Here is a 12,233-nt window from a genome sequence, read left to right as displayed (position 1 = left end):
ATATGGGCTCAAGATCTTGAGAATCATAGCATCGCATTGTAGCGCAAAATAGCAGCGAGCTACATAGTTGATGATTTTTAAATGCACATAAAAGCCATGAAAGACAAGACCTTTTTCTCGATGTATGTGATATAAATGTAGTGATAGCAGCGTGCGCTTTATGCAGGGGCCTAGCGGAAAGAATTTATTCTACTCCTGTTCTCAGACATAGCAGATTCCATTGAAATAAGGGATATCAATAAGCGGTCTACTACTTCTATGTGTTTACACCACTTGGCCTAGTAGAGAATAGGAAGAACCAAGAACAGAAACAGGAACAGGAACAAAAACACTCAATTCTCGCCTCTTTAAAAAGTACGAGATTGATGGGAAATTGAGAATTATTTCCTTCAACGCACCCTCCCCGATTCCAATTATTCCTAACACATCGCAACACAAAACGTAAACTCCAAAACCGAGCATGAACGTCTACACCCTTTTCCTTTACCATATTATCCTTCAATCGTTCGTCTCTATCTATCATCTTCCTTTTGCTTCGAGATTCAAATAATATACTCATGGTATCCTTCCCCATCCCCACTCACCTCAAACACCCCCCCAAACCTCCGCAATCCGCGCGCTCAACGCACCCTGTACCTTCTTAGTACCCACCAACGCGCCAATCTCATTCGAAATCATTTCTCTCTTTCGTTTCTTACTCGCTTCTTCGGGATCAAGGAGGAGCGCAGGACCTTTTCCTTTTCCTTTAGCTTTGGATTTTACAGCATCGCTGGCGACTCCGTCATCGCTATCGAGATTCTCAAAAGCTTCTAGGAATGCTCGAGGGGTCGCCCATCGCTTCTGGATCTCGATTGCTTTACTGGCTGTGACGCCCCTAGTTCGCATGAGCATTTTGAGGAAGATGTCTTTGAGGGTTAGGTTTTGGGATTTGCTGGATAGTGCGTCGAAGGCGTCGAATGTGATGTTGTATTCGCGATCCGGTTCTGTTTTTCGAAGATGTTGCATCAAGGGGGTGTAGTTTTTGACGGAGAGGACTTTGGTGGGGATGATATAGAGAGGAGTGTCCTCGTATTGTTTCTTGAGAAGTTTGGTCATGCGCTCGATGTAGTTGAGACTTTCGTTTAGATCGAGTGTATGCTTCACGTGTATGCCGTCTTGAATCATCATTTTGGCAATGGAGGTTGTGATTCCATCGCCCCACTTATCCAAGATGTCTGCGTCAATTTTCTTTTGTTCGACGAGGTATTTGACGTTGGTGATGCTGGATCGTTTGAGACGGAATTTCTGCTCTTCATATCGACCATCTTTGATAGATCCGATGAGATCATCTAGTCGTTTGCGCTCCATAATGTAGTCTAGCATGATGAGATTCGATGCTCCGAGATTGAGCCATTTGGCTTTGTCTTCGCGGACGCGTGCTACCCAGAGAAAATCGCCGAGGGGGAGAGCACGAACGGAATGGGGAACACCCATGCTGGTGAGTTGGTTGGGGATTCCATCGCGGTCTTTTTTGCTGGCGACTTCGCGGTTGTCGAGGATGAGTTCGACGGTGAAGGTGCCGGGGCGCAAAATGATGGGTTCGAAGGTTGGGATGCTTGTTGTTTCTCCAGTGGGTATATCGGGAGTATTGGGATTGGATTGGGATGATAAACGGGATGGAGAATTGACTTCTTCGAGCTCGGAATCTGAGTCATTGTCTTGGTTTCTTGACGCTGTGGTGGATGGACCTGCTAAAACAGGTTGGAAATCATGTGCTCTTCCTAATGTAGGATCACCACTAGCTTTGATGGTATCGGCAAGATCCCATCCCTCATCCGTAAGATAATACCTGCTTGCTGGATTCTTCTTCGTATACACAAAATCTTTGCTGATTAATGTCTTCATAGAATTCCATGCCGTGAAAAATTCGCTAGGTCTTGTCTGTGTGAAAGAAGTATCGCAAAAAGGTTCTGCTAAAGCGATGATCTCCTCCTTAGTAATTCCTATTCTGCTGTTTCGTGGTTGGGTCCCCAAAGCCAACATGATCGCATAAGCACCTGACCTCAATTTCGGAACATAAGGCTTAGGCTTCCTCGCTTTCTTTGGTGAAGGCGAAGGCGTCACCGATTCTCCACCCTCATCAACAGCTACCGATTTTCTTTTTTTGCCCCTCGGCTTCTTAGGCATAGGAATACCCATCTCATCGCAATACTTCTCAAGGCTATCAGTCAATCTCTTCGCAAGGCCCTCTCCAAGTCCATTCAAGCATACTGCTTCACTAGGGTGATCAAATCGCATAGGACATGCTTTCATTGAATCACGAGCTTTTTTGACGGTCGGAAGAGATTTGTATCCCCGTTCTTGTGCTTCGACGACCCATTCTTCAAGCCATTTAAGCAGTAGAGGATTCCCACATTCAGTTGCAGGAGGCATTATGCGTGTCTAGTTGATGACTATAAGTGGAAGTACAAGGCAAAATTGGTGATTGTGGAGGCGAAAAACAAGTCAGAGGAACAATTTTGTGGCAATTGCTCAAAGAGGAATTAAAATGATCATGCAATAAATCGAGCTCTGCGATAAAAGTCCGTAAATGTATTGTTGTTGCATTGAATAGATGGTGGAAGAGCGACAGTCAGCAGTGAGTGAAGAGAAGAGTTACGAACAAAATTGAAGATATTCAGTCGACGCGACAACGGAAACAATCACGGCCGACTGCGCGCAGTCACATGACGACTGTTATGCTCTTGTGCTACTTCAATACATAGTTTTGTGCAGAGTTTTATGAAAGTTACTGAGAAGTGCAACCTTGTCGTTTATGATTACTAAGCAATAGGAAATGCACTTCACTTGGTGACCTCGTGTGTATTATTTTTGAACTCTCGTCAAGGACTTGACCAGGTATTATTGGATTGTCAGATCTTTCTATTGTGCACATTCTACTTTGATATACTTGCTTACCATATTTATCAAAGTGTTCGAATCATATCGATTTGTAGAGAGTCGCGAAGTGACAGTGTGATCAGGTGAATGGCTCGACCTCCTTCAGACAGACGCTTCGAAGCTTTCACCAATATTGCATTTTCTTCAGGTCAAAAGGTCTCTTCGTGATCACCGTTGCGGGCAGCTTTACCGTTCTTGATCAAATACGGACTTCTTCATTGCTTCTCCGGGGTGGCGGAATTTGAAATGCAAAGTGGTCCAAATATGCCTTAACTTTTACCTTGCCAAATAATGAAAGTGAGACTGGCCCGACCAGCGTCAAACTCTTGAAAGAAGCATCAGATGGCATGGAAAACACTCAGAAATATTAGCTCTTGAGGCTTGCTGGTGAGTTTCTCGCAACATCCTACTACCGAGGTTGAGGCCAGTATTTTTAACGACTTTCTTAAGGCCGGAATTTCCTTGTCCAAGAGTATCACGTACTTGGTTTGTTGCAGAGAAAATGTGTCTTTAGGTACTGGTATCTGTTAAACCAATTATTGGATGTCGGAAAGCCCTGCCATGTATGTAAATGTACCAAGCCTTACATTCCACTAATAATGCTATGATCATCTTACATAATCACCGATTCTGACATGCTTAGGTCTTGAACAACCTCACTTCCCACATCTTATCTTCTTGGAGCCGAATATGCGGAGCGGCGCTGACCTATATGTATAAAATAACATAAAGACCACCTAGTTGTCTTCTTGAAAGATGCAAATAACTTGCAATGTCCTTCGCAATTCTCCCCTCCAAGCCACAGACTCCACTTGCTTACAAGCTCATCGAGAGTCAAGATATCAATCCGGATTCTCCCCTCATCGTATTTATTAATGGTCTTGGTTTGCCATCTGTATCATGGACTAGCACAATTGCTCTTCTTCAACAGTCCACTAGTTCTATAAAGCCAAGCATTTTGACATACGATCGCTACGGTCAGGGTGCTACGACCTCTCAAGATCCAGCCGATAACATACCAGGAAAATATCCTGGATACGGTCACGATTTGAACGATGCAGTTAACGATCTCCAAGAGCTTATCCAAGTTACTATCCCGACAAACCCCAAGCTTGTCCTCGTTGCAGCTAGTATTGGTATTCATATATCGCTCCACTCTACGCTCACAAACACCCAGCCACCGTGGAAGGTCTCTTATTTCTCGATTCAAATATCGGCAATGCCGAAGCTACAGATCTTCGGCTAAATGCTCATAGTCCTGACTTCAAAGAAGACGAGGTGGTAGGGGATGATTGTACACTGGAACAATACATCGAAGCGTCCACTAGGACGAACATTTAACACCGATGTTAAAAGCCCTGAAGGGTTAGACAGAAGAAATGTCCTGCACCTTCTACCCAACCCTTCCTCTCCCAAACTCCAACGATTGAATGGCAAAGGATCATGGTTGAAGGATATAGGGCATGATCCTGAACTTTTTGCAGAAGAGATGTGGAGGTTGTTAAAGATTCCCAAAAGTCTTAACAGGAAGTATACGCAACCGTCAGTTTTCCCATTCTTGTAAAGATGGTGCAATGTATTGACAGATTTGCAGTGCATGGCAAAAATACAATGAAGAATTGTTGACTCTGACTGATGCTGACCGTTCAGGAAAAGAAGTCCTTATTGCACCAGGTTGTGGGTATTTAATTCAGAAGGATAACCCTCAGTTCGTTGCTACGCAATTGGAGGATCTACTTTCGAAATTTAGATCTGAAGTTGTAGTTCCTAGGCAGAATTTGATAGGCTGGAAGATTATTACGAAATTACGGAGAACAGATCGCAAAGAAACCTTATTTTCCCTAAAGAGAATGGTTAAAATGACCGGAAAAAGAACCAGGGAAAAATTCAGGATCGGGAGTGTTCAATGGTCTAACTTGTTCGAAACTTCTGGGAATATAATCTGAACTGTCAAGATTTCTAGACCGGGAATGCTTGGATGCCAAAACAAAAACTTCGAAGCATCCATTTTTTCTTGTGGGTAAAGTCGATAATTTCGAGAAAAAATGTGACATTTTGAGTGTATGCAGTACAAAAGGCTCAGACTGTTTAATCTTCAAAATTTGTTTGATGGACTACGTGTGAGGTTCTCCGAATATTGAACACGCTGATCATGATCTCTCATACATTCATCATCATCCAATCACAGAGAGTGGAAGAGAATTAGAAAATTCTAATGTTGTTGTTGCATATCTAGAAGTCCTGTCAAACCTGAAATGCAGGCCTCATCCCTACAAGTCCCATACTGCTCCGAAAACTAATCACTAGATGAGGAATGAGAAGTCATAGTTTCGAAGTTGTCTTTAGCGTATTCAATCGTCTTCCAATTAGATCAAAGGAGGAGAGATTTTTTGGATCTGTTGCACATCTGGAATTTCAATGCACAGGCCTCATCCTGGCAAGCCCTCTCTCTAGATTTTCTAGTGGAGAGATTCCAGGTCGACCAGGTACTTCTTTTGTTCCGGAAATAGGTAGTAGCCTGGTGTATCTTCAACTCAAATTCTTCAAGGTATAATTCATATTCATGTCGGTCAAATGGTTATGAGTGCTGGCTTTTTGCATTCATCCCTTATCTCGTTTCCTCGATGCCAGCATTTATCGTTAAGAAGTTTCCCATCTTTCAATTTAAGCCCCCTTTTCCCTTCGACCCAAAAGCTGTGTATCTATATGTCTCTCAGAGCTCTGGTTCTTACAGGTACGTTCATGAATGCGCAGTTTCCGTTGCTTTGAAACAGTTCGGTAAACTTTACTTTCCAGCCCGAGGTAATTCTCAGCCAGCTTTTGCACTTTAAACTAGTTTTACATATCCCAACTTGAGTAAAATTAGTAGTGAACCATGATTACCAAGTTTATGATCATCGACTAGTGAAAAGTCTATTCAAGAATCATTCTTTCTTAGCTCCGATAGTTGGAGCAATCTCTGACCACTTTCCAATTACAGACACTGGTCTCTTTTAGTGCACATTATTTGTATATCTTGATACTTTATAAATAGCACTCTAGAGTTCATAAATTGTTCTTTAGGTGTTAGACTAAAACATCTACTAGCTCTAACAATCGAGTCTACCTTCTAATCACGCAAAATTTGGAGTCTTCAAGAATGGTACGTTGCACATCTAAAAAAAATGATATATCAAGGTCTCATCCTGACTAGCCGTCCAAGTAGTACTCATCATGTAAAGCAAGTTGGAATCTAGCTTATCAATCCCTGTATCACAAATTAATCCGCGCATTTATTTAGCACCAAATCAAGAACACATACTTTCCAATTTCATCAAGTCAAAACCATCGAATTGGCTTCTGTTGCATATTTACAGCATCAATTTACAGGGGTAATCCTCACAAGAATATTAGCAGTGTTATATTCCTTGAAGAATCGCTGTTTATACCCTTACCGGTAAGACTTCTAACCGGCGACTTTTAGTGATAATTACCTCGAGAAACGGCGTTAAAGTCATCAAATGATATGCCCCGAATTGCGTAAATCATGTGTTATCACTCTGGCTGGGGTGACTAGAGCTGGAATTGTTCGTAGTTCTCACGACACTGATTTAAATTTCATACACATAGAAATGTGCTTTGAGACTGTTGAAAACTCGTTTCGTAACATCATAATATATTAGAAAACATTTTTTCTTCGACTCTCATAACCTCAACCGTAAATGCTGACTAGGTAGCTAGCGTAAAGTCTAATTTCTGACAGTTCGCTTAGCTTCCTGGCAGTTCGTCGTCGATTTACGCCCGAATAGAAAGTCAAAATCGTAGTGATTCGTTGAATGGCGGCAATGTAACTTTAGATTGGTATATTTCAGATAATATGATCACCTTTCAAAGGACTCTCCTTCTTTATGCCTCCGGGGAGTAATTCCACACCAGGTATCCATCAATCATCCCTGAAAACCTAGTCCAAAGCCACTCTTTCGTCCATTTCCCACATAAGTTCAACAGCTACTCAATTTCCCTTTTTTCACTCCCTCACATCTCACTCATTCAAATCTCTCGTTTCCCCTTTTTTGCAAATTCACACGCCCAATACACAAGCCTCGCCCTACTAGTGCGTCATGGTAAGAACCTACAATACTCCAAACCCAAATCACAAATCCACTACACACCGTCCTTCCACATCCCCGGTTCATAATCTTCAAAAACTATCCTGTTGCACATCTACAAACTCTACGCACAGGCCTTATCCCAACAAGTATATAACTAATACAAAACTTCACGACCAGACAATGATTCTAGTCAGTCGATCATTCTATATAGATGCTCCAGAGACCAATCGGATTTTTCAGAATAGTTTTATTGCACATCTACAAATTCCACGCACAGACCCCATCCCAGAAAGTATATAACTAGTATAGAACTTCACGACCAGACTGTAACTCTAGTCTCTAGTCAGTCAATCATATCTTCAGAAGCTCCAATCACATTTTTTCATAACAGTTTTGTTGCACATCTTTAACTTATTTCCGTAACGATCATCCCAGCAAATATAAACCCCATACAGTAATTCGCTTCTAGACTATAAGTCTTGGCGTAAGACCAGCGCGGCTTTTAGTTTTGTGTCGCGCTCGATAGTTAGAAGAAGATCGACCACGCGAAGCACTTGAAGAAGAACTAAAGGAATTGCATTACTCTTCTTGTCTTTATTATGCATAAAGCATCCAGAAAATTGAAGCTGCATGAAAATGGACTAGACTACCATTAAACTAGACCATACCCCCAAGGGCTCTAGAACCGATCTAATTATACATTATATACCTATTCAGGCGAGCATCTTCTTCTCATCACTCTATGAACTCTAGTAGCAATAAAGTACCACTACTTTTACTGTATGCATTCTAGACTCTGACTTATGATGCAGCCACACGACGTCGCGCTTTTAGATCAAATAACTACTACTAAACTCAAACTCAATTTTCATTACTCTCCCAATCACAACTCTCGAAGAACTTTTGTTGTATATCTAAACCTGATTATTACAAGGCTGACCCCGACCAATCCCAATCAAAAATCGTGTGAATAGTACTCCATAGCCCCTGAATTACCGCGGTAATCATAGCTCAAGATGAATACTAGGTATGTAGTGAAATGATTTCTCTGATCTAATCATGACATGAGCTAGATTTCACATCTTATACCTCGAGGGAGTTGCAGTCAATATTTCAATTCCTACATCGCTGGTGTTTCCATGTAAATTCAAAAACCTGCGTGGATGATATATATTCGTCATCAATTCAGAAGATATGGCGACCCTTCATCGTGGTTGATGACTCTGGAGCCTCAGATCATGAGTGTCCTTACATATTATATTGACTCGTACATACAACCTTCTAACCTTGTCTCACGCTCTCATATTCAAGTTTTCTTTAAGTTTTATCAGTAATTATTACAGCGGTGTAGCTGCCTATTCCGTGCTATCTCAAGCCAAATTGATTCAGAGCTCACGATGCTGACATTCTTACCCGAGATTCCTAAGGGACAGAGAGATGTAGAGTTTTGTAGGTCTCACACGGACCGCTAAGATTCCATGGGAATAATGAGGTATTCACATCATCAAAATACAAAGTTTCCAGACAAGGAGGTAAGACTCCGATAACAAGACACTCCGGTCCATAATCTCATTACACACTAACATACATCAATCAATACTTACATACTCAAGAAGAAACGAGAGCATCAGATTCGCCCATATCCTAACCAATGCCATATCCACTGACGGCAACATTTTCCAGTATATCGCCCACCGAAGAAGAAAACAAGCATTATATGCAAAAGGGGTATCAAAAATAGCCAGCCTCCCTTGGATTGTTTGTATCATATCCATTCTGCCTATGATCAGCCGTAAACCCCGTCCCTCGAAGATTGCTACAAATTTTCTCAGTCTGTACACAATCTCGCTAATTAATGTCAACCTACCAAGAAAGGAGTCTTCGGTCGACATATGTTGATTGCGTTCGTATCTCGGTCGTTGATGTAAATAAAAGCTGGTCAATGTTCATGCCGCAGCGTCGCCCACAGAAACCAACTTAAACACCGAATTTTATTCGAAAAGGGGGGGTGGAATATCGCCGCTTGCACACCATAGCCGTTACACCCCCAAAGAAATCACAAATGTTCTCAAAATCGAAAGGTTCGTCTGTTTCAAAGCGGAGGAGAGTCCACTGCTCCATCTCAGGGTCCATCTCATCCTAATATTCAAGCAAAGTTCCACTATTGGTGTCTACTACACTCCCCCTTTCTACATAAGGCTCCACTTCCAAATCCGATCTCATCATCTCACAGACTACTCTCTGAATCCCCATTGTAATCTCATATCCAGCCAACCCCAACAACGCAACAATGATAAGTAATAAGTTTATGACAGCCAATAAGCAAAGTGGAATCGTATGCCACAATGGTACTCTGCGTAAAAGACAACATTTTCCCCCCCTCTCTTCGGCTTCAATCATGTTGGATAAGAGAACCCGGAGAGGACATATTCCGCCCGCAGATGCTGATTGAGCGGCCGAAGGAGTTGCAGATGATATTGAAGCGATGGATTCGCAATCTGTATCCTTGTATTTTTCCTTCCTGCTTTTCTCATCGGTATCCAAGCGTCGACGAATGCGACTATCCGCATGGTGCTTTTCTTTCTTTGGGGTTGAATGCATGGTGAGAATACTACTCTACATCAAGTTTTAGGCCTTGAATCAGAAAATATGTTGATACATTCTACTTTTGTATATTTTATGCGGGGAATTGATGGTCACACGGGAGTGATTAGGTGTGAGGTTATTCTGAAGCCTTATTTAACTGATAAACAAGTATCTCGATATCATGTATTGCATATTGGGGGTATATCAAGACATATGGAGACAAGAATGATCAAGTTCTTAATAATCAATCAGATGATAAGTAATGTGGCAGCGATTGACCAATCATTTATCAATCATCACGCTTCTCAACTTTGAAAGTATGAGAAACTTAAAGAGATTCTATCTCATCAAAAGTCATGCAATCAATTGAGTGATAGATACTCGAGGCTTATTTGAATGACACCGAAGAGCAAGGAATGGCTGGCGATGCTGTAACTACCCCGCACACGTTTCACGGCATTGGACATAAAAGTCAACGAATACACGATGATGTGTGGACGGTGGCTTATTCGAGGACCTATGAACCCATTCAAGGCGAGCCCCAATGAAGAATAGCTCTGTAGTCATGCATTCAAGGTCTGAACATGAGATAATTCGATATTGTGGTGATATGTGGTCCACCCGGACTCTTGCCAGATGATACTACTGCAGTTGGACGGATAGCTGCCAGTTTAAGCTGCGAGAAGCTATTAAAGGCTACGAATCACGATAGCAGGATATTCCTACTACTGCAAGATCGAGATTAAAGCTGGTTCCATGTGAGCTTGAAGGATACTTATCCTGTTGTGTGAACCACAGTTGAGAATTTGTGCTTGTTCTATCCTGGGAATCCGGAACCAAGGTTAGACCACACTTTTTGGTTGATTGTTTGACAATATGATAGATAAATCAAAGCTGTTGAAGAATACTTCAAGGAAGTTCAAGGGAGACTTTTCACTGGAGAGCATACGAGTACCAGTAAAGAATTCATGCAATAGCAAACAAGCATTTGAAGAAGATAGGGAAGGTATCAACGATATCAAAGTATTGGGAATCATATTGGAGAACCTTGGAAATGCACGAGAAGTCAGGAGGAACTTACGGATAAACTTCGCTTAACTCAACCCCGCCACAAATTGATAAAGCCACTCCCGCGGAAATCTTGCCCGCAAAATGCAAGACGTCACAACATCCAAGCTTCATTTTGAGCTTCCAAGAGCTGCTGTGCGATTATTCGTGGTAACACCTTTATTGAATTGTACCACGACAAACGAGGCAACACGAATGCAGTTATCCTCACCGACTTCTTAAAATCATCACCTACCTCAACGTGTTGATTCACTCGCCAATATGGTACTTGAAAATGCCTCATCTAAAGAGGCAAACGGATCATTCGACTCCGTTCCTACCTCTGACAGCGATCCTTATGCGTCTTCGGAACAAGACAAAGGCCAAGCTGCCAGTATTGAAAGATACAAAATCGATGGCACTAAGATACCTCAACCGCTACTGCTCTTTGGTCCTCTGTTCGGGTTCAACCTTGCCTTTTTGACCAAGATCATCCATCTCCGTATTCAGAATTCGGAGAGGATCACCAACCGCCCACTCAGACAAGAAGAAATCGACGCCCTTGCATTTCATACTGGGAAGGTAATTAGGATCAATTCCTTTGCCCCTGTTGCGGGTTTATCTGCGGGCATATACAGAGCAGTCCAAACGGCTCCGACCTTTCGTTTCCCATTCTACCAACCAAACCTCGAGACGTTCAATTCAAGCGTCTTTCCCCATGCGAAAATGCCGTATATCAAAGGACCTCCGGCATTAATTGCTTGGCATGCATTTAGAGGTTTATGTTATGGTTATATTGGAACGACTGTATCAAAATTACTGTTCGGGGGATATGCAGCTAGTGTCGGGGCCGTGGGACAGATGGGCGACACGCGATTGAAGGATATTGTAAAAGCTACATCAGAAGAAGTTGCCAGACATCAGAAGAATCTACCTAGTCCTGCAGGGATTCCCCGACCCCCCATGAAGCCCGGACAAGGACAACCGCAGCCACAGACTCGAAGTACACAAGGATATGATGATGCTAGTCCGACTGGGGAGGCGGAGTGGTCTGAAGAAGATAATGCGCCTGCATCTGGACAGACAGCTCCTCAAACATTCCCACAAACGAGAGGTTGGCCACAGAGAAAACCAGTTCCTGCACAAGCCCCAGCACAAGAAGGAGAGAAACCATTTGATCTATTCGATGATGCTTCGCCTACCAATGGTCAGGGAATGGATACCGCGCCAACGACAGCTCAATCTCCTGGACAGACAGGTTCAGCATGGGATCGAATTCGTCGTGGCGAAAAACCAGCTTCCACTTCCCATACCACTACATCACAACCACCAAAATCCGGATGGGCAACAGTACAAAACAACAAACCTAAAGCATCGAGTGATGCCCCATCGAGTGCAGACAGTTTCACATTTTCCAAGACAGAAGAGGACAGAAATCTGGCCCAAGTAGAAGCACAGAAAGAATTCGACGCTCGGGTTGAAAAGGAAAGGAGAGGAGGGGATTTCAGCAGTGGAGGAGATCAAAAGAGATGGTAGGAGATTGAGGAATTGTATTATTAGTATCTGGGTGGAATTATCGTTATTATAAGC

The 12,233-nt window shown here is 42.6% G+C and overlaps 4 protein-coding genes across 4 annotated transcripts; 2 read left to right on the top strand and 2 right to left on the bottom strand.

Moving 5' to 3' along the window:
* Positions 1-585: 585 nt before the first annotated feature.
* On the bottom strand, positions 586-2,412 carry EAF01_001620 (uncharacterized protein; the record flags this gene model as incomplete). The annotated part of the gene is made up of 1 exon (XM_038909870.1): positions 586-2,412. The coding sequence occupies one exon, from the start codon at positions 2,410-2,412 to the stop codon at positions 586-588; it is 1,827 nt and encodes a 608-aa protein (XP_038774682.1).
* Positions 2,413-3,691: 1,279 nt separating this feature from the next.
* Positions 3,692-4,865, top strand: EAF01_001619 (uncharacterized protein; the record flags this gene model as incomplete). The annotated part of the gene is made up of 3 exons (XM_038909869.1): positions 3,692-4,055; positions 4,248-4,461; positions 4,514-4,865. 3 exons carry the CDS (start codon positions 3,692-3,694, stop codon positions 4,863-4,865), a joined length of 930 nt encoding a protein of 309 aa, XP_038774681.1.
* Positions 4,866-9,149: 4,284 nt separating this feature from the next.
* EAF01_001618 (uncharacterized protein) lies at positions 9,150-9,611 on the bottom strand (the record flags this gene model as incomplete). The annotated part of the gene is made up of 1 exon (XM_038909868.1): positions 9,150-9,611. The coding sequence occupies one exon, from the start codon at positions 9,609-9,611 to the stop codon at positions 9,150-9,152; it is 462 nt and encodes a 153-aa protein (XP_038774680.1).
* Positions 9,612-10,925: 1,314 nt separating this feature from the next.
* Positions 10,926-12,179, top strand: EAF01_001617 (uncharacterized protein; the record flags this gene model as incomplete). The annotated part of the gene is made up of 1 exon (XM_038909867.1): positions 10,926-12,179. The coding sequence occupies one exon, from the start codon at positions 10,926-10,928 to the stop codon at positions 12,177-12,179; it is 1,254 nt and encodes a 417-aa protein (XP_038774679.1).
* Between the last annotated feature and the right edge of the window lie 54 nt (positions 12,180-12,233).

This window comes from Botrytis porri (genome assembly GCF_014898465.1).
Source record: "Botrytis porri strain MUCL 3234 chromosome Unknown BPOR_002, whole genome shotgun sequence".
NCBI classification, from domain to species: Eukaryota; Fungi; Ascomycota; class Leotiomycetes; order Helotiales; family Sclerotiniaceae; genus Botrytis; species Botrytis porri.
Note: the sequence above shows the minus strand (reverse complement) of the source record. Positions and strands in the feature narration are given on the sequence as shown.